The 21,917-nt window shown below is 42.3% G+C and overlaps 1 protein-coding gene across 1 annotated transcript in view; it reads right to left on the bottom strand.

The window, feature by feature from the left end:
• Window positions 1-5,812: 5,812 nt before the first annotated feature.
• The window catches only part of NDRG1 (N-myc downstream regulated 1), a 39,022-nt gene continuing 22,917 nt past the window's right edge, over window positions 5,813-21,917 (bottom strand). Inside the window, exons 4-16 of the mRNA XM_072328841.1 lie at window positions 21,791-21,896; window positions 19,848-19,968; window positions 18,090-18,152; window positions 16,043-16,103; window positions 15,490-15,576; window positions 14,030-14,086; window positions 13,383-13,486; window positions 12,963-13,019; window positions 11,893-11,944; window positions 11,092-11,139; window positions 9,255-9,290; window positions 8,029-8,080; window positions 5,813-7,644 (exon numbers count right to left, since the gene is read on the bottom strand). Coding sequence (XP_072184942.1) covers window positions 7,379-7,644; window positions 8,029-8,080; window positions 9,255-9,290; window positions 11,092-11,139; window positions 11,893-11,944; window positions 12,963-13,019; window positions 13,383-13,486; window positions 14,030-14,086; window positions 15,490-15,576; window positions 16,043-16,103; window positions 18,090-18,152; window positions 19,848-19,968; window positions 21,791-21,896 — 1,110 coding nt within the window. The 3' untranslated portion in view covers window positions 5,813-7,378. The remainder of the gene's footprint in view (window positions 7,645-8,028; window positions 8,081-9,254; window positions 9,291-11,091; window positions 11,140-11,892; window positions 11,945-12,962; window positions 13,020-13,382; window positions 13,487-14,029; window positions 14,087-15,489; window positions 15,577-16,042; window positions 16,104-18,089; window positions 18,153-19,847; window positions 19,969-21,790; window positions 21,897-21,917) is intronic.

Raw genomic sequence — 21,917 nt, 5'->3', positions numbered from 1 at the left:
AGGTGAGAAATCAAGATCTTCCCAGCCTTCTCCTTCAGTGTGCCTGTTTGGCTGAAAAGGGAACTCCCCTACAACATAAACACATTCTAGCAGTATGCTTCAGTAAAGGCAACACATTTCCTACAGATGTCTCATCTGGCTGATGCTGCTTTCTCAGCCACTGTATTTGGACTAGCCTGGAAAAACCATCACCTCCCAAGCACTTTGCACTTTCCAAATCAAGTACTGACAGCCATGATGGGATCTACTGCTATGAGATTCACAGAATCACAGAATGGCCTGGGTTGGAAGGGACCTCAATGATCATCAAGCTCCAGCCCCCCAACCAGGCAGGGCCACCAACCTCCCCATTTACTAGACCTGGTTGCCCAGGGCCCCATACAACCTGGCCTTGGACACCTCTAGGGATGGGGCATCCACAACATCTCTGGGCAGCCTGCTCCAGCACCTCACCACTCTCATAGTAAAGAACTTCCCCCTGACATCCAACCTGAATATTCCCTCCTTCAACTTAAACCCATTTCCCCTTCACCTGCAGTTATCTACCCTTTCAAAGAGTTTACTCCCCACCCTTTCAAAGAGTTGACTCCCCTCCTATTTATAGGCTCCCTTTAGGTACAGGGAGGCTGCAATGAGGTCACCCTACAGCCTTCTTTTCTCCAGGCTAAACAAGCCCAGCTCCCTCTGCCTATCTTTGTAGGGGAGGTGCTCCAGCCCCCTGATCATCTTTGTGGCCCTCCTCTGTACCCTTTCCAACAGCTCTCTGTATTTCTTGTACTGGGGTCTCCAGACCTGGACATAGTACTACAGATGGGGTCTCACAAAAGCAGAGTAGAGAGGGACAATCACCTCCCTGTTCCTGCTGGCCACCCCTCTCCTGATGGAGCCCAGGATACCATTTGCTTTCCAAGCTGCAAGAGCACACTGCTGGCTCATGTTAAGCTTTTCATCCATCAGGACCCCCGGGTCCTTCTCTGCAGGGTTGCTCTCAAGGACTACTCCTCCCAGTCTGTATTAATGCCTGGGATTCCTCCAGCCCAAGTGCAAAACCTTGCACTTTGCTGTGTGGAACATTAGGTTCAACCAGGCCTACCTTTCAAATCTGTTGAGGTCCCTCTGAATGGCATTCCTTCCTTCCACCGTATCAACCACACCACTCAGCTTGGCGTCATCAGCAAACTTGCTGAGGGTTTCACTCAATTCTATTGTTGATGTCATTGATAAGGGTGTTAAAGAGCACTGGTCCCAAGACAGACCCCTGGGGAGCACCGCTTGTTTCCAGCCTCCACCTGGACATCGAACCATTAATCACCACCAAGGGCCTGCAACCTCTCAACCAATTTCTTATCCATCGAGCGGTCCACCCATCAAATCCACATCCCTCATTTGGAGATAAGGATGTGGTGGGGCACCATGTCAAAGGCCTTGATCAAGTTCAGGTAAATGACATTGGTCACCTTCCCTTTGTCCACCAATGCCGTCACTCCAACATAGAAGGCCACAAGATTGGTTAAGCATGACCTTCCCCTGGTGAAGCCATGTTGGCTGTCTTGGATCACACACTCATTCCTCATGTGATCAAGCACTCCCCACAACCAAAGCCCAACCTGAGCAGTGAAAAGGGAATGACTGTGGGGTCAAGGTTTAGTACTGTCAGTTTGTAGTAAAGAACTAAGACTTGTAGGAGTTGCTCCTTAGTTGTCATTCGTATTAAATGAAACCAAATCCTAGTTGGCTGAGAAGAGACTATTCCCCAGATGGGGAGATGCAAATGTTGGTATGAGGCAGAGACCAAGAGGAGCCTCAGTGGTGCTGGGTGGCACCATTCCCAGGGGCAGCTTCACCACTGCTGGTCTTACCAAGCCCTGTAAGCAGGTTGGCTGTGTCACACAACAAGACCACCACATGGGCTGGAACATGAGCTTGGTGTCTGTGCCTTCTCCTGTACACCTTGCTGCCTGCAGGGTGCTGGGTCTTGCAGGGACACGCACACACACATGCAGCTAAAGGCTGACAGTATGGTCAGTAGGACCAAAGTCATGTTTGTCCCTCTGTTCTTGGTTCTGGTGAGGCCCCACTTCTGTGTTTAGATTTGGGCTTCTCACTATGGGAGGAACATTGAGGCCCTGGAGCGTATCCTAAGAAGGGCAACAAATCTGTGAAGGGTCTGCCGCACAAATCTTATGAACAGCAACTGAGGGAACTGAGATTGTTCAGTCTGGAAAACAGGAACCTCAGGGGAGACCTTATCTCTACAATTCTCTGAAAGGAGGCTGTAGCCAGACCAGGATTGGGCTATTCTTCCTGATAACAGTGATAGGTCAAGAGGTGATGGCCTCAAGTTGCACCAGGGGAGCTCTAGGTTGGTAGGGCACTGGAAATGGCTGTCCAGGGAAGTGGTGGAGTCACAGCCCCTGGAGGTATTCAAAAACAGAGTAGATATGGCACTGAGGGATATGGTTTATAGTGGGTGTGGTGGTGGTGGGTTGATGGTTGGACTAGATTATCTTAGCGGTCTTTTCCAGCCTTAATAATTCTATGATTCTATGAAATCCAGGCTGCTAGCAGCCTTACACTCTTCCAAGAACCATTTGTTATGTCTGTAAGGTGTGCAAAGAGCTGCCCTAGTTCTCCCTCAGTGCAATCGCCCAGCAAAATGCTCTTCCCTGCCCCCAGTGCTCTTCACGCACTGACCTTGACCTGAATATCATAATCCACTTCAGCCACAAGGAATAGCAGTGCATGGCGGGTCACCCAAGGACTGTTTTCAGCTCTGATGTGGGTCACAGCTCACCACAGCAGTAGTGACTGTGCTACGTGCTGTGTGGGAAGGAAGAGCTTCCTATAACCCCTTTCCCAACCTTCAGTCTCTTCTGGGGTTGCTCAGTGATGTTTGTGTCCAGTGTATGAGGTACACAGGTACAGGTACACAGGGTAAGGGCTGTTATGGCTGCTTCTTTAATTGCAGTCGAATAACAGCTCTGATCTGGCCCCCAGTAGCTGCTGGGTAAGCAAAAGATCCCCATGTTGGACTGCAGGGAACAGACATTGGACTGTTTGGCAGTTGCAATCAAAAGCCTTTTTTTTTTCTCTCTCTCTTTTCCCAACACTGGTCAGCAGCTGTGTTGTTTATAGGATGAATGGAGCCCTTAATGAAGCAATAGATAGAAACAGTGAGAGGCTGTGTCTGTTTGTTGCAAAGGGGGAAGGGCTGATCTCCTAAAATACCCTGACATCCTTTCTTTTGGTTATTTAAACATCAGACGCAGCAGTTATCAGCTATCAACATAAAGCCTATATTTGGCTCAGTGGAAACACTAAATCCACACATCAAAACAGATGTTGATATGTACGGACCCAGAGCGACTTACAGGTCCAGTGAATGTGGGATAGCACAACACAGTACAAAACTGTGCAAAACAAAAGCAGACAGAATGTGGGAAGAGGGCAGACCGAGTTACTTGTGAGACTGCTGAATGTAAAAACAACAGCATGTTACTGGCACAGCACGGATTGCAACAGACACAAAAACAGACAGGAAGAGGATTCCAGCAGTGAAGAGAAAAATAAGCAGCTTTTCTATAAACTGTTTCTTTTCCTCCAGCTCAGCCCATCTCTTGCATCATGTGACATTAATCACCCCCCAAAACACATCTAGGTTGAAGTTTCCAGCTGTTTGGTCTCTAGAGACTTTTAAATAGAGAAGCAGCATCCTTCAGCACAAAAGTCCTGTGTTGCTGGTGCAGTATTGGCACATCCACTTCCACTCTTGCTCTGCAAGGACAGGGAGAGGAACTGAAGTTTAGTTGATTTTTGCATAGTAGATGCTGAGGCACAGGCAAAGGTGGAAAGAACAGTGATTTCATCAATTACATCCCTTCTACCACAGGTTCTGAGGAGCAGTCAGGAGCACATTCTCTTCTGCTCTCAGTAACCCCAGGAACACTATGCAAGTTGAACTGTTTAATTTCTGGAAAACTCCTGCTATCTAATCAGAATTTCCTCTCTGCCATAGGCACTCCTTGCTCCTTGGAGGCCACTCCTTGAGTACGGAGTTCAGATGTGGGCCCCTCACTACAAAAAAGGAGGAAAAAAGATCTGGAGGCTCTTGCCAGCTGTAGGAGTTGTTGGGTGTTTTTGTTTCTTAATACATTTTCATAAACCTGCAAGCTACTTACATCTCTTCAGGTTAAGCACCGGTAAAGGGTGCCCAGTGCTGCAGGCAAAAAAGGAGGCTTAACTCCTTTTGAGAGGTAAAGTACCACTTCTCTGCAAAACCCTCCAGCTTTTCTGTGCAGGTACACACTGTTCCTTGCCAAATGAATACTTTTTGTTTTAGAGCTGACATTTATAGTGGTCCTAGCAACTCCCAGCTGCTGAGAAGTGCTCACAGATCCCTTTGTGCTACAAGAAGGATTGGATGCCTTCCTCCCTGTTTAAAAAACTTAAGTGCCTAGGCTTTGACAGACACACCATGGTGTCCTTGTGGAAGGAATGATTAGTCATTCCTAGAAAAGCTCACAGAAGAACATGACTTTGCCCTTCTTTTGTAAGATGTGTTGGCACATATTCCCCCCGTTTTCACTGGCAGTGGCATAGGCTGTGGTTGACCAAACCAATCTCTATACTGGTTACACTCCAGTAACAACTGCTGAATAATCACATTTAGTGGGACCAGGGCTCAGACATGACAAATATTTGCTTTTGTCTCTTTGTATCACAGTATTTTTTGAGATACAGGAGGAAAGACCATCAAAATTGCTCCAGCAAATCCACAAAATCTCCCTATCCCTGAAACTCACAGTATCTTACGTTGGTCACTAGGTAAGAGGGTGGTGAGGTGTTGGAACAGGCGGTAGATGCCCTGTGTTCCAGGTGACACTCAAGCTCAGGCTGGATAGGGCTCTGAGCAACCTGATCTAGTTGTAGCTGTCCCTGTTGACTGCAAGGGAGTTGGATTAGACCCTTCCAGCTCAAACAATTCTGATTCTCAGAGTGCCAATGTACATAAAACCAGACCAGGGTGGTCTACCAGCACCCAGATTGGCATGAGAAGGGAAACTTGTATTTCTGCTTTAAGGACAGAAATAAAACAAAGCTTTAATTCTTTCCTGCATCAGATTCCTGCATCAGTTTGCTTTCAAAAATTGTTTGTAAGGGGGGATAAGTTATCCCTACTGTTCTGAAGTGAGATTCTTCCATTAGGTCAAAAAAGAACAGCACTTAGAAAGACAGAGAGGTAGCTGCAACGTAGTCAAGAGGCAAAAATACTTCCAAAGACAGCTAGGTGACATGTCACACACCTAAAATTCTGCAACTTAGGCTGAGGACAGAAAGGATGCAATAAGGAAGACACCAATTCCTGTCAGAAAGATAGGATTGTATAGAAACACAAAATCATTACGGTTGGAAAACACCATTAAGGTCACCTAGTCCAACCATCAACCCATCCCTTCCACTAACCCATGTCCCTCAATGCCACCTCTCCCTACTTCTTGAACACCTGCAGGGACTGTGACTCCACCACTTCCCTGGGCAGCCTGTGCCAGTGCCTCACCACTCTTTCTGAGAATTGTCCTTTAGTATTTTGAACAGCCAGTAACACTTGATACCTAAATGTTTTGTGTTTTCTTAGTATAAATAGTACACTGGAGTGGGAAAAAAAGAAAAAGCTCAGAGCATGAAAGCAGGGAAGGGCAGGAATAGGAGCACAAGGAAAAAAGATTTCATGTCTACGAAGAAGTGACAAGGAAAATGCTCCCACTGAGAAAGATTGCTGTACTCCTGGTAAAAGATGAAGACACACAACATTGCAAAGTTACAAATTTATTTGTTTTGAAATAAATACAAATACTTCATTAAGAAACTTTTCATGATAGACTTTACACAATAGCTTTATTCTTTCTTGAAATTGTCTGTTCTTCCCACAAACCATTATGGATATTCTACATGAGAGCTGAGTTAGTCAATATAAAGTAACCTAGATGGCATTCTTCTGAACAAGCAATCCCAAAGTATTAACATCTGCTATTTAACTGCTCAGTCTTTGAGTTTTCTTGTTTATGCAAGGTCTGCAATGCAGCAGGTATGTACTGGGACTCAGGAAATCCCATCCCATGACATGATGAAGGACAAACTTAATGACATCCAACTCTGAAAATCTGACTGGCAGTAAGATAGCAAACCACCAACATCAAAAGAAGTAACCCAAGGTATTGGGGCAGTAACTTAAAGATGCAGAACCAGCAGTTCATTACACAGTCATTAAACACTGCATTTTGCAGTTACAGTACTGTCGTTCCATCACTTTCTCAAATACGCTTCCCAGCACCAGTGAGATCTCAGTTTCAAATCTAGTAATTAGCCACAGTTGAATGTACAGCATTTAATTACATGCCATTCCACACTTATTCATCTCTCCTAATAAAGAACAGCTGGATCTGGCTGTGCTTATAGAATTCTGAATGTCTTCCAATTGTGCTGGACACAAAAACTTGGGCTGCATAGATAGGAAGCTGTCTGAAGTAAAAATCAAGCTGCTTCTGCTTTCCTGGCATGCACAGCTACCCTACTTGCTCAGACTACACCGACTTTTGCAGCATTGTAAACCCTTTGGCCCAAGATCCCAAAGAAGAGATGCTTCCTTGCTTACAGAATTTAATCATGTCCTCACTTGGCTAAGCAGATTTTAGGGTCTAGAAAGGGGGAAAGAAAGGAAGACTGGAACTAGATCTCAAAAAAGTGAAATAAAAAAAAGCTTAAAGATTTAGTTCATCTTAAAGTCACATTAAATTTGTCTATTTTAGTAGTATATTATTATATGTAGGAAAACTAATGAATTAGAAGGCCTATAAATGCACGATACATTAACTTCTCTATCATTTGAAGTCAAGCTATATACAATGCATTCAACTCCAGCTTCAACATGAGGCCATAACACATTTGTTTCCTTTTTTTTTTTTTTTTTTTAAACAAGCCATCCATAATAGTGATTTTCCCCCTCTTTGAAGCTCATCACAAATTATGCAAGTTTACTTCAAGAGAATTAGAGATAAAGGGGTGCGTAATCGATTTTGAAGAACGATATTAAGCAAGTCTGGTTTGACTCTGAAGTGTTTACAACCATATCAGCTTTTGGCAAGTTTCCTTTAGAATTTGGCATCCACTGAAGGAGGGCACAATAGCAGCAACTGTCTGAGTTACAAGAGAAATGATAGAGCAAATGAGATGCTTCTTTTCTTTGGTCCCCGTCAGACCCTGGAGAACAGAGCTCATCCTACAGAATAGCTTGAGATTAATACCAGTTATGTTTTTGTGATACACAAGGGGCATCCTTTACTTTCTCAAACTGTGACCAGTTTAAACCTCCCACACATGCTTAGCAGGACACTTCCATGGACTTGGGTCCTGATTGCTCAGCATTGCTGGCTGAATTCGGCGTCAGCTCAATGCGTGTGTCTGTGTGGGAGCGGTTCCTGGAGCCCTCCCCAGTGTGGGATCGGCTCCGAGTTCCCTCCCCAGTGTGGGACCGACTTCTTGTGCCTTCCCCAGTGTGGGACCGGCTCCTCTGTCCTTCCAAGGAGGTTACACTGGAGCCAGAAGCAGTGCGGGATCTCATCAGCCTGGTCATGCTAGCAGAGGGCACTGGAAGAATCACAGAATCACAGAATTATTAAGGTTGGAAAAGATCACTAAGATGGTCTAGTTCAACCATCTAACAGTCTTTCATTAAAATCGTGCTATCTAGGCTTGGAAGAAAGTCCTTGCCTTACTCCCAGCCTTAACTACCCATCCATGTTGAATACAGTTCTTCACACGCAGAAGTGGAAGCACTGTTTTTACCATGTATAAAATCCCAAGTTCCTGTTCCTCATACAGGCAGTTTGGGTTGCTGGAGGGTGCAAGTTTGGCAATGAAAGGACTGCTTCTTCAGACTCAGCTTGAATGGAGTCACCACCACTCTCTGAATGCTTAGATGCCCACCAAATTTGATAGCTACAGGAACAATTCCATAATACCAATACTTACTGTATCCCATCCCCTGAACAAAGTATTTGAAAGCTTCTGCAAGCTTGGCAGGCTGTAAGAGAAGCAGAATATTACTGTACACAATGATCAGCAATTTAGTTATATTACAGCATAGTAGATACCATGGATGTCTGACCTGACCTGAATAGGAACATATTAAATATTTTCTAGGTTCTTCTGAATTTCCTTGAGTTTTTCATTAACAAGGGGAAACATCACTATTGCCCTCCCTCATCTGCTTCCCTGCCTCATCGTATTAACAAATAGATGCAAGCATTTCACAATGAGATTTTTGGAGAAGTGTTTATAAGTGGTCTATGCCCAGTCCAAACTTTACTAGTGCAGTTATTTAGGCAGATGAATCAAAGTAAAACGACTGGCCTCATGCAAAGCATTTCATACTGGGTCTTAATCAACAGAGAACAAATCTTAACAGTCAGACCCAATAGTTAAATTTACAAGGCTAAATTTAAGTGGGAATATCCAAGTACAACTGTATGACTGATGTTCTTGCAGTGAAGATCACACTATTTTTCTCTGCCGATGATACATCAGCTGGATCAGCCTCTACCTCAGTTACTGAGTTTGCAGATATTATTAATATTTTAAGCATATTTTTATCTGAATCACTGCAAAGAATGGAATCTATCACAGAGGGCCAATGCGCAGACCAAATGTGACTTAGAGGTCAGCATTTTTAGTGAAGTAAAACTAGAACATAACTTTCCCAGCCTGGTTGTACTAGCAGCCCCCAGATTTGTACCTAAACATATTTCAGAAACTCCAGTTCATTCTCAGTCAAGTCAGGCCAGTGTACATGAGAGCGCAGTGTTGTTATTCCCTGCCTCCTACTTTCCTGATCTGTACTAAAAATAGTCCAAATAAAAATATAGCTTGAAAATGTGAGTGCACAAGCCTTAATCTGTGTTAGCTTAATAGACAGACATAAAATAATATCATTTCATTCCCACATCAAATCTTTCCTTGGTTAAGACTTAATTAGTGGAAACAATAACCCTCCTTCTAATCTTAATTCTGAGCTCCACTGGTCCTTAAAGAAAAAAAGCTGAGATGACCGATTGACTTAATAATTCAAAAAATCATTACCACCCTTTTTGGCTGAAATTTGGGAACAGCAAGTACCCGAGAGGAAAACACCCATTATTTACTGCAGCCTGGGACACTGCAGAACAGGATTAGTAGGATTTCCGTCGGCCAAATCATACCTGGGAAACTTGGGGGAGCCCACCACAGTCAGCCATCTGAAATGAGGATGAGAACAGTTAAGAGTATTGCCAGAGGAACTCATGTGTGCTCAGGATACACTAAAATGACCTTTTTAAGCAATCGGGCAGGAAAGCATTTCCTTTTGTTATATGAGTAACACACATGTAGATGAGCTTACTAAAGCAAGTAGCTGAGCATTCATGAGAGCTATGATTGCACCACAGAAAACCCTTGAAGTGATATGACCCTCAGGCAAAACATCAGATAGAGCTACAGATAAATGTTTTTGATAGGAAGGGATCAGTTTCTTAGAAACTAGCTTGACAGTCCTGGTTACACCTCCAGTTCTGAATTATAGTAATGTGATGTAGTATTGACCTTAATGACAGAGGTGAGAAAACAAATGCCTAAACCTCAGAGGTGAGGTAAAAACACTTTGCTGAGATTGCGGATAGCAAGCATCAGCCTGACTTGCCAAGGGAAACAGAGGAAGCCAAATTAGAAAGCTATCTTGAGTGCATGCAGTATTCTTGGAGCACTTCATTTTTCCTGCCACTCCACCCCTCGACGTCATCCCAACGAAAACAGTCCTGTTCCAAGGCACACCTCAAGCTGAAAAAAGCTGAGTTGTGAATTACAGGAAACCCCAAATCCTATCTAGGATTAGTTAGCAGCAAAACAGGCCTGCAGCAGGTTCTAGCATCAGCCGTATCTTTGGAGGAGTAAAGGTTGGCCACTGACAAGTGTTAGAGATATTGTCAGCTTTTTCTTGGCCACATGGTAGGTCAGCATTGGAACTCCACAACATTAGGAGGAAAAAGGATTTAAAAAAATAATTGTCTACTCTCATTTCCTCTGGACAGTTTAGTAAAGAGAAGTACATTAGAATTTCCCAGTAGAAAAATGACCAAGCTTGTGTCACTGTTTGCATGCTATTATACTCATCATACTTTATGTCATCATTAATGAGCCAGAAATTGCATCCATACTATGAATACCAAGTACCAAAGACTGCACAATTCTTTGCAGTTTTGTTGGCCCGATTTACCAACTTTTTGGAAAATATAGAAGTTATTTCCAAACAGAAATTGTCCTGGACTGTGTCCACCACACAGGATGGATGTCAATGCTATGCAGGATAGATCAGTTCCCCACTCATCTCATAAAGTTGTTGAGATGTTGAGGAAATTAGAATGGATTGTTTTGCATTTCCACTCCTTGCAGTTCTGGTCAGATTCATTACAGATATGTGAAATACTGAGCATTCCAAGTCTCAACTCTGGTGTTTTGGAACGTAGGAGAAGCTGTGAGGTTCCCTGTTGTTAGCCTTGACTGAATCTCCCAGCTTGGTTTATAATAAAATATTCACAGAATCATAGAACCATTTGAGTTGGAAGGGACCTTTAAAGATCCAGTCTGTCTCTCCTGCAATGAACAGGGACACCTACAACTAGATGAGGTTGCTCAGAGCTCCATCAAGCCTGACACTGAATGTCTCCAGGGATGGGACATACTACATCTCTCTGGACAACAACTTCTTCCAGTATCTCACTACCCTTCTTGTAAAAAAGCTTTTCCATATATCCAGTCTCAATCTTCTATTTCAGTTTGAAACCATTTCCTCTTGTCCTGTCACAACAGACCTTGTTAAAGTGTTTGTCCTCATCTTTCTCACAGCTTTCCTTTTCTAACCCTGAAGGCACTACCCTTCTACATCACAACTGAAATCTCACTGTGTTACCTCTACTGAGTCAGAGTCTACTGCATCTCTTTCATGTAATCCATATGATTTTAAATAAGGGGAATGATAATTTTAAAAGAAATGGCTCTAATTACCTTCAGAAGTGTTGTTCTTGTTGGATCCAGCTTTGAATTGCATTCAACCTATGTGAAAGAAGAGCAGGATAAGGTATGGTAACAAGATACGCAGCATAAACTGTTTGTTGAAAACATTGTTTCCTGGCTCAATACAGACTAACCTGGGTATCTTAGGCTTCTGCATAAGGACTATATATATATATTTGTATAAAGCTGAACAAGTGTCAGTTCACACTTACAACTGTATTCTTTTCCATGCATAAACAAACATGTTGTCTAGGGCTTGTGGATTTTTTTCATGTGTGTCTGGTACTCTTGTGGCAACAAGGGCTGTTTATCTTGTGATCTGGGGTCATGTGGTAACATCCCAAGAGGTAAATAGCCACATGGCCACCAGCCAGCAGGCTGGGCATGCCTGTTAGGGCACAACACTTGAAATCACCCAGTCATCTGGGGCAAGTAATAATAGACAAATAGAAGCTCTTTGCTTCCATAGTGACCCAGGGCAGGACTCCAGTGCCACAGAACAAGTTCAAATACCAGCAGCAGATTCCTCTCTAAAGAGAAATATTTGCAGTTCACTGGAACTGCTGTGGCAATTGTTCTTAATGCAGTAGCTATTAAACAGTGATGCTCAGACAGAGGGCACAAACAGCCAGGGATAATGGCAGCTCTCCTGCGGTCTGAAAGAAGACTGCCGTTTGGGCTGACTCGATGGCTGGCAAGATTGCTGTGCTGCTGGGAGCTCTGCTGGGCTGGCTAAGCATCTCAAGTCATCTGCCTAGCAACACTGTGGTAATGAGGGCTCAATATACGCACCACAGCATCCACTGCTGGGGAGCTGTCACCAACCACCAGGAGCACAGGGCACCTGCAAGGAAGCATACAAAAGCAGTATTATTTCTGTGATGCAGCCCTCAGCTTCATTTTGTGCCCTACAAAGGATGAGACAGGTGTGTGAAAATTGTGTTGCTCATTCCTGGCACAAATAAAATCCCCCATATTAAAGACTCATAGAATGGCTGAGGTTGGCAGGGACCTCTGGCATCCATCTGGCCCAACTCTGTTGAAGCAGAGACACACAGGGGGCCCAGGACCACATCCAGGAGGCTTTTGGAACTCTCCAGGGAGGAGACCTCACAGCCTTTCTGGACATCCAGTACCAGTACTCAGTCACCCACACAGCAGAAGTACAGATACACAGAAATGCTCTGATAACTTGCCTGAGATCCTGTTCTTTTTCTCACCCTTTCCCATCACTCTTTTTTGTTTGTTTATTTGTTTCTTTAATAAGGATTTGAATGTATCAACCTCAAAGTCTCACCTCTCTCTCCACTACTCCCCCAGCTCTAACTTTTGGACAATCAGCCAATTCCAACCACTCTGACAGATGAACCAGTGTTTCCCATGCTTAAAGGTCAGTAGAGGACTGGAAAACTATTTCATTTACAAAATGCAGTGTAAGTGAAAAGCTATCAGCAGAAAATCTGGTAGATAACCATTCTCACACCTGCTCCACTTTCCTGAAGATCTCTGTTGTTCTAATTGGTTTTGATTATGATTCTCTAGTTGGGTAAGCATGGCTATAGAGCATCCAGATCCACAGTTCCCTTTAACTAGTCTAGTCTGTAAGCCCAAGTTTGCAGTACACAGCACATGGCAGGCACTACTTGTCTACGTACTTCAGTTAATAAGGCTCTGAAGTTTAAAAGGGGGAAGTTTCCCTGCTGTATGCCCCTGACTTCAGCAACAATTCAGCTCCCAGATGAAACTACAGAGCCCTGCGGAAACTCAGCTACAGCTCTGTGATGTCCATGCAATGCACCCACAGATTCCATCTCTTGGCTCACACCACATACAAGTGAACTGATGGGAAATGAAATACTCACTGAAGGGTGACAACATTTAATCCAGGAACGGGGCGCTCAATCTCAAGGTCTCGACGACTAAAGAAAATGAAGAAGACAAATATTTTTGACACACTGAAATTTAACAGATGCTTCCAAATTTTAGTTTACAGAGAGCATGGACACTCACAATATGTTAATCTATGTAGAAAGCTCCATAAGTGATGGTCAAACACTTTTAAACTGAAGTATCAATGTCCACATGTACCACCTTTCTTCTCATAAATGCACAAGGAACATCTCCCATAAGCAAACCACCTGAGAACCCTAAAGGTTCTTATTAAGTAGAATTTCATAATGGGGGAAAACAAGTAACTCCACCACACAAGTAACAATGACTGAAAAAGAGCTGGACAGCATCTTAAAACAGTTTCCAGTTAAAAATCAGGTAAATCTGTTTACCTGTTGTAAGAGTTGACAAAGAGATGAAGGTTGGTTTGATTCATATCATTAATAATATGCTGACGGTAAGTATGGATCAGGTCATGGTTGCTGTGAATCTCTTCCTACAGTGGAAACAGAATTGTTCAGAACAGGGGCTGTTTTCTGAGAGAGTCTGAAGACATGGCACAGCAGTCATGTATCAGGCTCATATCTATACAACAGGAGTGCACTCTTAGGGCAGGAGCGACTTGTAGCACTCAGTGTTATCACCCAGAGTTAATATTAGCATCTGACTGTTGTTCCACGTTTTTCAGTTTCGGATTAGGCTTGTACTGAAGAACATCATTTGTACTACTAAGCAGTTTTCCCAGAGGTACAAGGATATTACTGTATAAAAGCAGACTAAGCTATTCAAGCTTAAATATCAGCAAGCCAAACTACACCTTATGGAGTTGCCATGGCAGCACTGTGCTTGGTTGTTTGTCACTCAGCAAGCATCACTGCAGTATCCACACTTCAAAGAGCTGGGAATACAAGTATTAATCCTATTCCACTAGTTTAAAATTAAACTTTGCTACTTCAGTGAAAGATTATCCCCTCTTCCAGCTCCAGGAGGTAAATACAAATGACTGAAAACACTAGAATAACATTTTGAACATGCTTACCTTTCCAAAGAGATGCGAAATAACCAAGTCTGGTAAAGCGTTTGTCCAGCCTGAAATCTGAACAGCAAGATTACCTAAGTATGTGATATTAAAACGTTTTGAAATCTTTTAATTACCCTTAAGTAGGAGAATGGATTTTTCTCTGCTGCTCTTATCTGTAATATCCTGGACTGATGTTCTTCCCCTCTACTATAACACTGATTATGTTTGAGTTGATCTCATAGGATGTTTTTACTAATGCAGATACGAACATACTACCAGCGGCATAAGTATATACAGAATTACTCCCTGAAAATCAGACAGATGTGCGCAATTTAACCTCACTGTTCAATACCATTCCTAACACAATCACACAATGACAATACTTTGGAGCTGGAACCTAAGGACCTTAGAGACCACATTCCAGAATACATGCTCTTAATTTGGAAAGATGGAAGGATACAAGGGACCTGCTGCACACCTGAGGTTGACAGCACCTAGTAGAGGCAGACAGCAGAGGCACAGATGTGAAAGAATTGAATTATGGAGAAATACTGGATGAGATACCCCAAAAGGGTCAACTGCTATATCTCATTGTAGATGAGTTAACAAATACACATCCAGATCACTTAATGTCTCCTGAGACATTTATGTAGGTTGCCTATATGTATGCTTAAAAGACAAACCATTAACTTTTGTACTTTTATGTGTTCATAGTAACTGTCATTCATTACAACATGACCCTAAATGATACAGAAAGTGTCAGCTTTTTCAGTCTCCTCTGAAAAATGTTTTAGTAAGTGAAAACTGGGTGATGCATAATGTAACATTTATACCTATTTCTCTATTAGCTCCTTGAGGCTGTTTGAAACCAGCTCTCATCACCTTTTTTCCCTACGTTGTAATCTTATAGCTACAAAAGAATGAAGTTTGCAGGGGATTCTTTGTTTGTGAACAAGTTCACTTAGAAGTCTAATTGTACAAACAGTCTGTCCAGAGTTAGCGTAGCTAATGCTCTTTTCTGAGTCTTTTCAGTATCCAAGACTCAGCTAGATGGCTGAAACCAGGAATATGCTGTTTTGAGCATTTTTTTTCTGTGCTTCAATTAATATTTTGGACCATGCTTGTAAACAAAGCCAAGGGCAAGAAAAGCAACACTAAGCTTGAAGTTTAATTGGAAGAAAGCAATCCAAACCTAACTCACAGCCAGGCTAAAATGATTTTTTCCACGTAATTACCAACTTTCAAGAATTGTCTGAACCCATGGTATAATGGAGCTGTTGGGTATGTGCTTCCCAGCAGCACTTATTTTTATCCCTAGTCCTATAGGAGGTATGTTTGTAAATGAAATAATAATCCCAAAAGAAATTTCCCTAAGATATTCTGTCTTTGCAGCCCTGTCTTGACACACCAGCTTGTCCAGCTTTTCATGCCTGACAGCCTCACAGTATGATTTATTTTTCTGACTTAAAAATGTTTACCTTTGTTGCTGCCCAGTCCATCCAACCTTCAGCACAAGGGTTTACGTTAATGAGAACCAATCCCTCCACCATGTCCGGGTGGTTTAACTGCAAAAGAAAAGGTTTGAGTTAAAATTCATCATGTGTCCTTTGCAAGCTGACAGTCAACATAAAATTTAAACTAGAAAATTATCTCCTGGAAAGGAAGGAGGTAGGTATAGTTAAATCTTGCACAAAACAAGCGTATGTATGGAAAAAAAAATTAAATCATTCAAGCAATTCAACTGAACAGCTGGAGAACATTAAGATTTAACATTTTCCCCACCCTCAGTTTAAACAGAGAACTCCCATTAAAAAAACCTTCTGCAAATGAACTGGGTAGAGCCCAGGCTTTAGAATGGAAAATCTAGGTCTTTTGGATGAGCTATCCTGCGGACTAGAGTATTTCACTTAAAAGCCTGGCTGCTTGCTTAAATGCATGCAGCAGAGCAGGAATTCTCTGCACACCCTATGGGGGCAGCAACAGCTCAAGGAATTTGGGTTCAAGCCTTTAAGAAAATTCCATGAAACTTACAGCAAATCTTGTCAGGACGTAGGCACCAGCTCCAGTTCCCATTCCAATAATGCTCTTCAGCCTGCACAGCAGTTATGTGCCATGAGATGGAGGATACAAATCAGTAAGAGAGCACCAAAAGTAAACAAAACCCTATCAGCAGCCTTCCTATCAGGCTGGATATTAGGAAAAATTTCTTCTTGGAAAAAGTGGTCAAGCATTGGAACAGGCTAACCAGGGAGGTGGCAGAGGCAGGGTGGTAGGTAGACAGGGCAGACATGGCACATGGGTTAGTACACATAGTGGGGTGGGTTAATGGTTGGACCAGATAGTATTAGTTATCTTTTCTAATCTTAATGATTCAGTGATTCTTCTTTCACACCAGTGAAAGGGCAGATCACAGCTTGAGCAAACCACAGACTCTCAGCAATACCATCAGTATGGAGCTGGGCATAGCAACTAGTTGGTTTTAGGAGATAAGCAGATGCTGGTCCTCACGCATTGCAGCCCAGCAGCAATCCTCACTTATCCTTAAGTAAATACATGGAGCAACAACAGCATTGTTCTGACTCTGGAAGGAAATGGCTCCTCTGCCAGAAAAACTTCTAAGATAGAGTCCTGTGGTCTGCAGTCAAAACACAACAACCCCACCTCAGTCTCTCCTGCCCTCAGCTGTGATGCCGAGTCCTCTCTAGCAGGGAGCTGGCAGGGAAACCTCTCCTGCTATCCAGTTGCTGGAGTGAGTGAGATTAAACTTCAGAACTAAACAGGGCAGAGACAAATCAAATATTTGCTTTTGCTCAAATTGGTTCTAAAGCAACCCCTTCGAGGTCTTAGAAAATACATGGAAGGGAGACTAGACAAAACCTGTCAGAAAAACAGGTTATGCAACGCTTTTAGGAAAATATCTTGAGAAAGATTTCATTCTTATTACAATATTAAATCAAACTATGTAAATTAACTCCAGATTAGCTGGTGTTCAAGGTATTGACATTACATTAGCATGTTTTTTTGTGTTTTTTAAAGGTCAATACTGTGCTTTGATTTCAAAAAAAGGAGGTTTAAAACCACACCTTTGTTTTAGGAAGGTAGTGAGATTAGAGAGGTATACTAGTCAAGGTACTGTAACAAATGGTTTGTATGCTGAGCATTGTCTAAAGTGAGGTGGTGGTCTGAGACAGAAGGCTCTATCAGCAGCCCAACCTGCTTGTCCACCGAGGCTGCCTAACTCTGAATGTCAGACTTTGTCTCCTTAGTCTGAAAATACCTGCAAGGTGCTCACCTGCAGATTCTAACCTTCACTAGTTGCAGGTGTCCTGTTTATTGCAGGGCAGTAGGGCTAGATGACCTTTAAGGATCCCTTCCAACTCAAATGACTCTATGATTCATTGCACATCGGGAGCCCTAGCTCTGTAGTAGGGAAGGCATTATGCATAGCTCCAGTTAAAACAAAGCTTTGAAGGAATATACACAGCTCAACTTGCTGCAGGTACACAACAGAGGAACAGGGAGGCTGGAGCAAGATGATCAACTCTCCAATCCAAGCCATTCTGTGATTACACGAACACTCACCAAGTTCCTCAGCATCAACAATCTGGATCTGCACTTACAGAAGTGGCCTAATGAGTCAGGACTGACCCCCTACATGTGCTCAAGCCACAGAAACAAAACACTACGTTACGTGTCTTCAGATGGAGCTACGTTTTTTTTTTTTTTCTGCTAACCACACAGGAAAACGTGGGTTGCTTCAGTGGGAAGAACAGATTGTCTGTGTCCTGTCCCTGTCAGGGCTACGAACACAAAAAACTGGAGGAAACCCCTAAATTAGGCACATGTGATTTCACTCAAAATTGCTTCCTGTTTAAAAATACAAACTTTCCATAAAAAAGGCCAAATAAGCTCTTTCAGGATCAAAGTCAAAAGGTTGCCAACTATAATGGAGGGGTTAAAAAACAACCACATCTGTAACTGTAGGCAAATGTCAGGTAGCGTGTTTGAAAATTTGGGGCAGCACAGATGCCTTTTGAGACAATAAAGGAGGAGAATAAGTCAAGAACTCTGCACTCACCCAAACTGTTTCAGGATTCCAGGAAGCATTTCAGCCAGCTGATCCATGGAAGGGTATATGTACCTACAAAAATACATGTCTGTGAGTTACTATGCCAGGTTCAGTAGAGTAGGCTGCTGTATTTAGAGAAAAAGTGGTCGCTGCAGATTAAGTAACAAATGTGTCCATTGCCAGGTCATGGTCAGCATGCACTGAATTTAAATCAGGAGCAAGTACAATTAAGTGATTTCACAGGAATATGAGCATACTCAGTATGGTACTTTATGTGAGTTATGGGATGAAAGATGTCTACTCCAGCTGAGAGCAAAACAGAGCACAGCAATTCTCTTCCAAAAAGCAAGTCAACACTTAAAACCTATAAAATATTTGAACTTTAGAGGTGAGTTTCCAACCACATTCACCACATCTATACTTCTGGTTCACCACAAAAAGGTTCCCACATGTCATAGAATCAGACTACTGCAGTGTGATCTAGATCTGTGGCAAATATTTACCTGCGTGTTTTCAAGGATGTACATTTCTACAGCAATGAAATGAAGAAAACTTTCTATTAATACTAATGGAAAGACTGAAGCCAAAAGGAAGGCTGTGAAGCTGCTGAAGGAGTCTGACAGAAACAGCTCTATGGTAATGCTTCTGTTCTGCTGAGTGGCAACAAAATTCTTAAAGAAGAAAATTTTTAACAATATCTCTACTGAGCAGCAAATGGGGAAAAAAGTCCACTCTAAGAAGCTGGAGAACATAGTACAGCTTCTGCTGCTACCAGCACGATGATGTTAAGCAGTGGTCTTTACTAACAGAGATCATGACTGTTGCGCAGTTGACAACTCAGACATGTTAATGCCTGTTTAGGACACGAAGGTTAAGACACTTAAAAGCTTCTGATTCAAAGAAACACAGACTGAAGTGACTGAAATAGCTTTGTCACCTGCTTGAGCAGACAACTGGGCCACTGCATTTAACTCTGCTCAGAACATGGCCCATGATGACCTACTCAGCCAGACCAGCTTAAAATTTAAGAAGGTGCAGCTCATGCAATAAGGGATGTAGAAGCTCCTTAATACCCAGTTCTTACAGAAAACTATCCCTTGACTTGTCTCCCACCTCAAAATGTTGCCTACTCCCTTCTTCAACCAAGCTGACTCCCCTCCTAGGGGCATCTTCAGGCAAATCCACCTTATTTCACTAAATAGGTCAAGCATTTGGGAAAAGACAGTACTCAAAACTGACAAGTTTGTAAGAGTTACAACATCATATACGTTACATGGTCAAGAGTATGCAGTAATTCAGTAGGTTATATCACTTTGTTACTGTACAGCTACTTAAAGTTTCCAGGAAGCTTATTAGATCTATTTACCAGCAACTACCATACAGACATTTCCTAGAAGCTATAGACTTAGGAAAGACATTATACTGTGGTGGATGACATGATAGTAACAACTTCGTTTTGTATTTGCAGGTAGGATGTCATTACAAGGTAGCCCAATACTTAAACTGGCAGATGTAAACACCTGTCAAGGAACTGCTTTACAAGCAGTGTGGTTATTGGCAATAAAACACAAAGTTACAGCCCAAAAATTTACTGTGAATGGACAAAACTCAGCAGAGCTCTGGAAATTTAAATAGGAAGTGTCAGTGTTCAGAAGAAAACTTTTCTTTCTGCAATTGCTTTTCAGCTGAACTGCAGATCAAGGCTCTTTTTCCAGCACCTGACAAAAGATAACTCTGAAAGTAGAGGCTGTTTCCCTCATAACTCACCCAGCTTGGAAAGATGGTGCCCCATCCTGCTGACCAGGTGCATCCACGTGGCAAACTGCAAAGTGCTGGGTGATTTCCTGCATATCTTCAAAGTTGAAGAGAGGATTGAAGCAAGTTTTGTCTTGAAAATGAAAACAGGAAATAATTTTGCTGAGATTAAATGGTCCACTCACTAGTAAATCTGCATCTATAATAAAATCATTTGTTTATTAATGATACATTTGATATTAATGATAATTGTGTGCCCCAGTGGCGCAGCGGTAGAATTCCCGTTTGCAACACCAGAGGCCCGGGTTCAAATCCCCCCCTGTGGCGTAAGTGGCAGAAATGCTGCTCTGCTACACAGAAGGCTCGAATCCTGGGAGTTGGACTCTATGATCTCTAAGGTCCCTTCCAACTCGCACAATACTGTGATACCATGATACCTCTGCTGAAACCTGGACTGCAGATTAATGATAAGTTCCTACCATCAGCTCAGAAAAAGTGACACAATCCTTTATTTCTGAGGAAGAAAAGGAAAGTCCTGATGTCTTGATAAACCAAAATCAAGAAAATGTTCCTTATGCAAAAGTCAAATAGTCATAAAGTGTCACCAGGAATATTCATACCGAGTTCTGGCTTAGGTAAAATTATCCATTTACTTGTCCAGCCATTTTTCTCTGGATTATGTCAAAACAGATGGAGAAAAAGGCATCCAGCTCTGAGATCGTGACCTGTTTTTCTGCCCAAGTATTACAAGGTAAACATTACATTTGTGTCTCTCACAGTAGGCAATTCAAGACAAAAGTATCCTTTTGGGATACCGAATGCTGCAGGCCCCCAGCTCTGAGATTATTTGATTTCTGATGTTTAGCAAATATTAGAGTAGGGAGAAGGTTAGCATGTCCTCCTCTTGGAAGGAAAAGCAAGAATTCTGTAGCACCATATCTGATATTCACAGAAAATGACTCAACGTTTGTATGTGTTTCTGAATGTCCTCTCACTGCACAACATGCAAAAAAAGTCAATAGAGAATATACAATATTTTCAGCTAAATCCAAATTTAGGAGAATATGCAAGATAGGCATAAAGCTTTCTCCCTTCTCCTTTAAAAGGAAAGCTTATTCATTTTAAAGATTATTATTTTTTTTCATGTCTAGAAAGAAAGAAAAAAGCTTTATTCAAAAATGAGACCCAGATTAAGCTTTGCCCTGATCCACTGGCATCTCAAAATAAAATAAGGCAGTGTTACAAAAACAGGCAAAAAAAGAGATTTTTTTTTTTCTTCTAATATCACTACTGCCTCTCCCCCAAAAGCCAGACATTAAAAGATTTGCAGCTGTTTTTAGTTTTAAAACTGATGGCTTTCTAACAAACAGCAAATGGTGTGAAACAGAGCATTAGTGAGAAGAACAGACCAGCAGATCTGGACATCTAGCTTGTTATATTCTTGAATATGACAGATAAGACAGAAGGCACTTGTCAAAGTCATTTTCTTAATACTGGCTAAAGATACAATGCCAGCTTTCATTTCATTATTCTGATTTGGCATGCCATTCATACAAACCCACAGAAGTGTAAGACTGGTTTCAGACAGGAACCTACAAGCCAAAGAAACATCAGTGTTCTTGTCAATCCTGCTTTCAACGCAGCCTCAGCCTTCCTCTACAGATGTTTTTACAGCATTCATACACAGTCATTACAAGCTACCAGGACATCCTTTTGCCCATTTAAGTGAAATATTCCAATTATTTTCTTTGTGAGTCTGTAAATCTGAGAATTAAACTTGCCATAAGAGAAGAATTAGGCTAGGCACAAAGGCCGGTACCTTATATGAGCATGCAGTAGACACAAGTGTGCAAAGACCTAGGAAACATTTCCTAACCATCACAGATCCCACATTTTTGGCTACAGCATTAACCAACCAGGCCATCACTGTGCAATAAAAGAGAAAGCCAACTTACGATTCAGCCCAATGTCGTGGTACGTGAGGATAGCAGGTCTGTTCCCTCTGGGCATCCCACACATGGTGACATGGACCATGCCATGCATGGTCTCCACATCTTGCTCCTGACAAAGAACAAGATGAAA

This window comes from Excalfactoria chinensis, chromosome 2 (assembly GCF_039878825.1).
Source record: "Excalfactoria chinensis isolate bCotChi1 chromosome 2, bCotChi1.hap2, whole genome shotgun sequence".
NCBI lineage: Eukaryota > Metazoa > Chordata > Aves > Galliformes > Phasianidae > Excalfactoria > Excalfactoria chinensis.
Note: the sequence above shows the minus strand (reverse complement) of the source record. Positions and strands in the feature narration are given on the sequence as shown.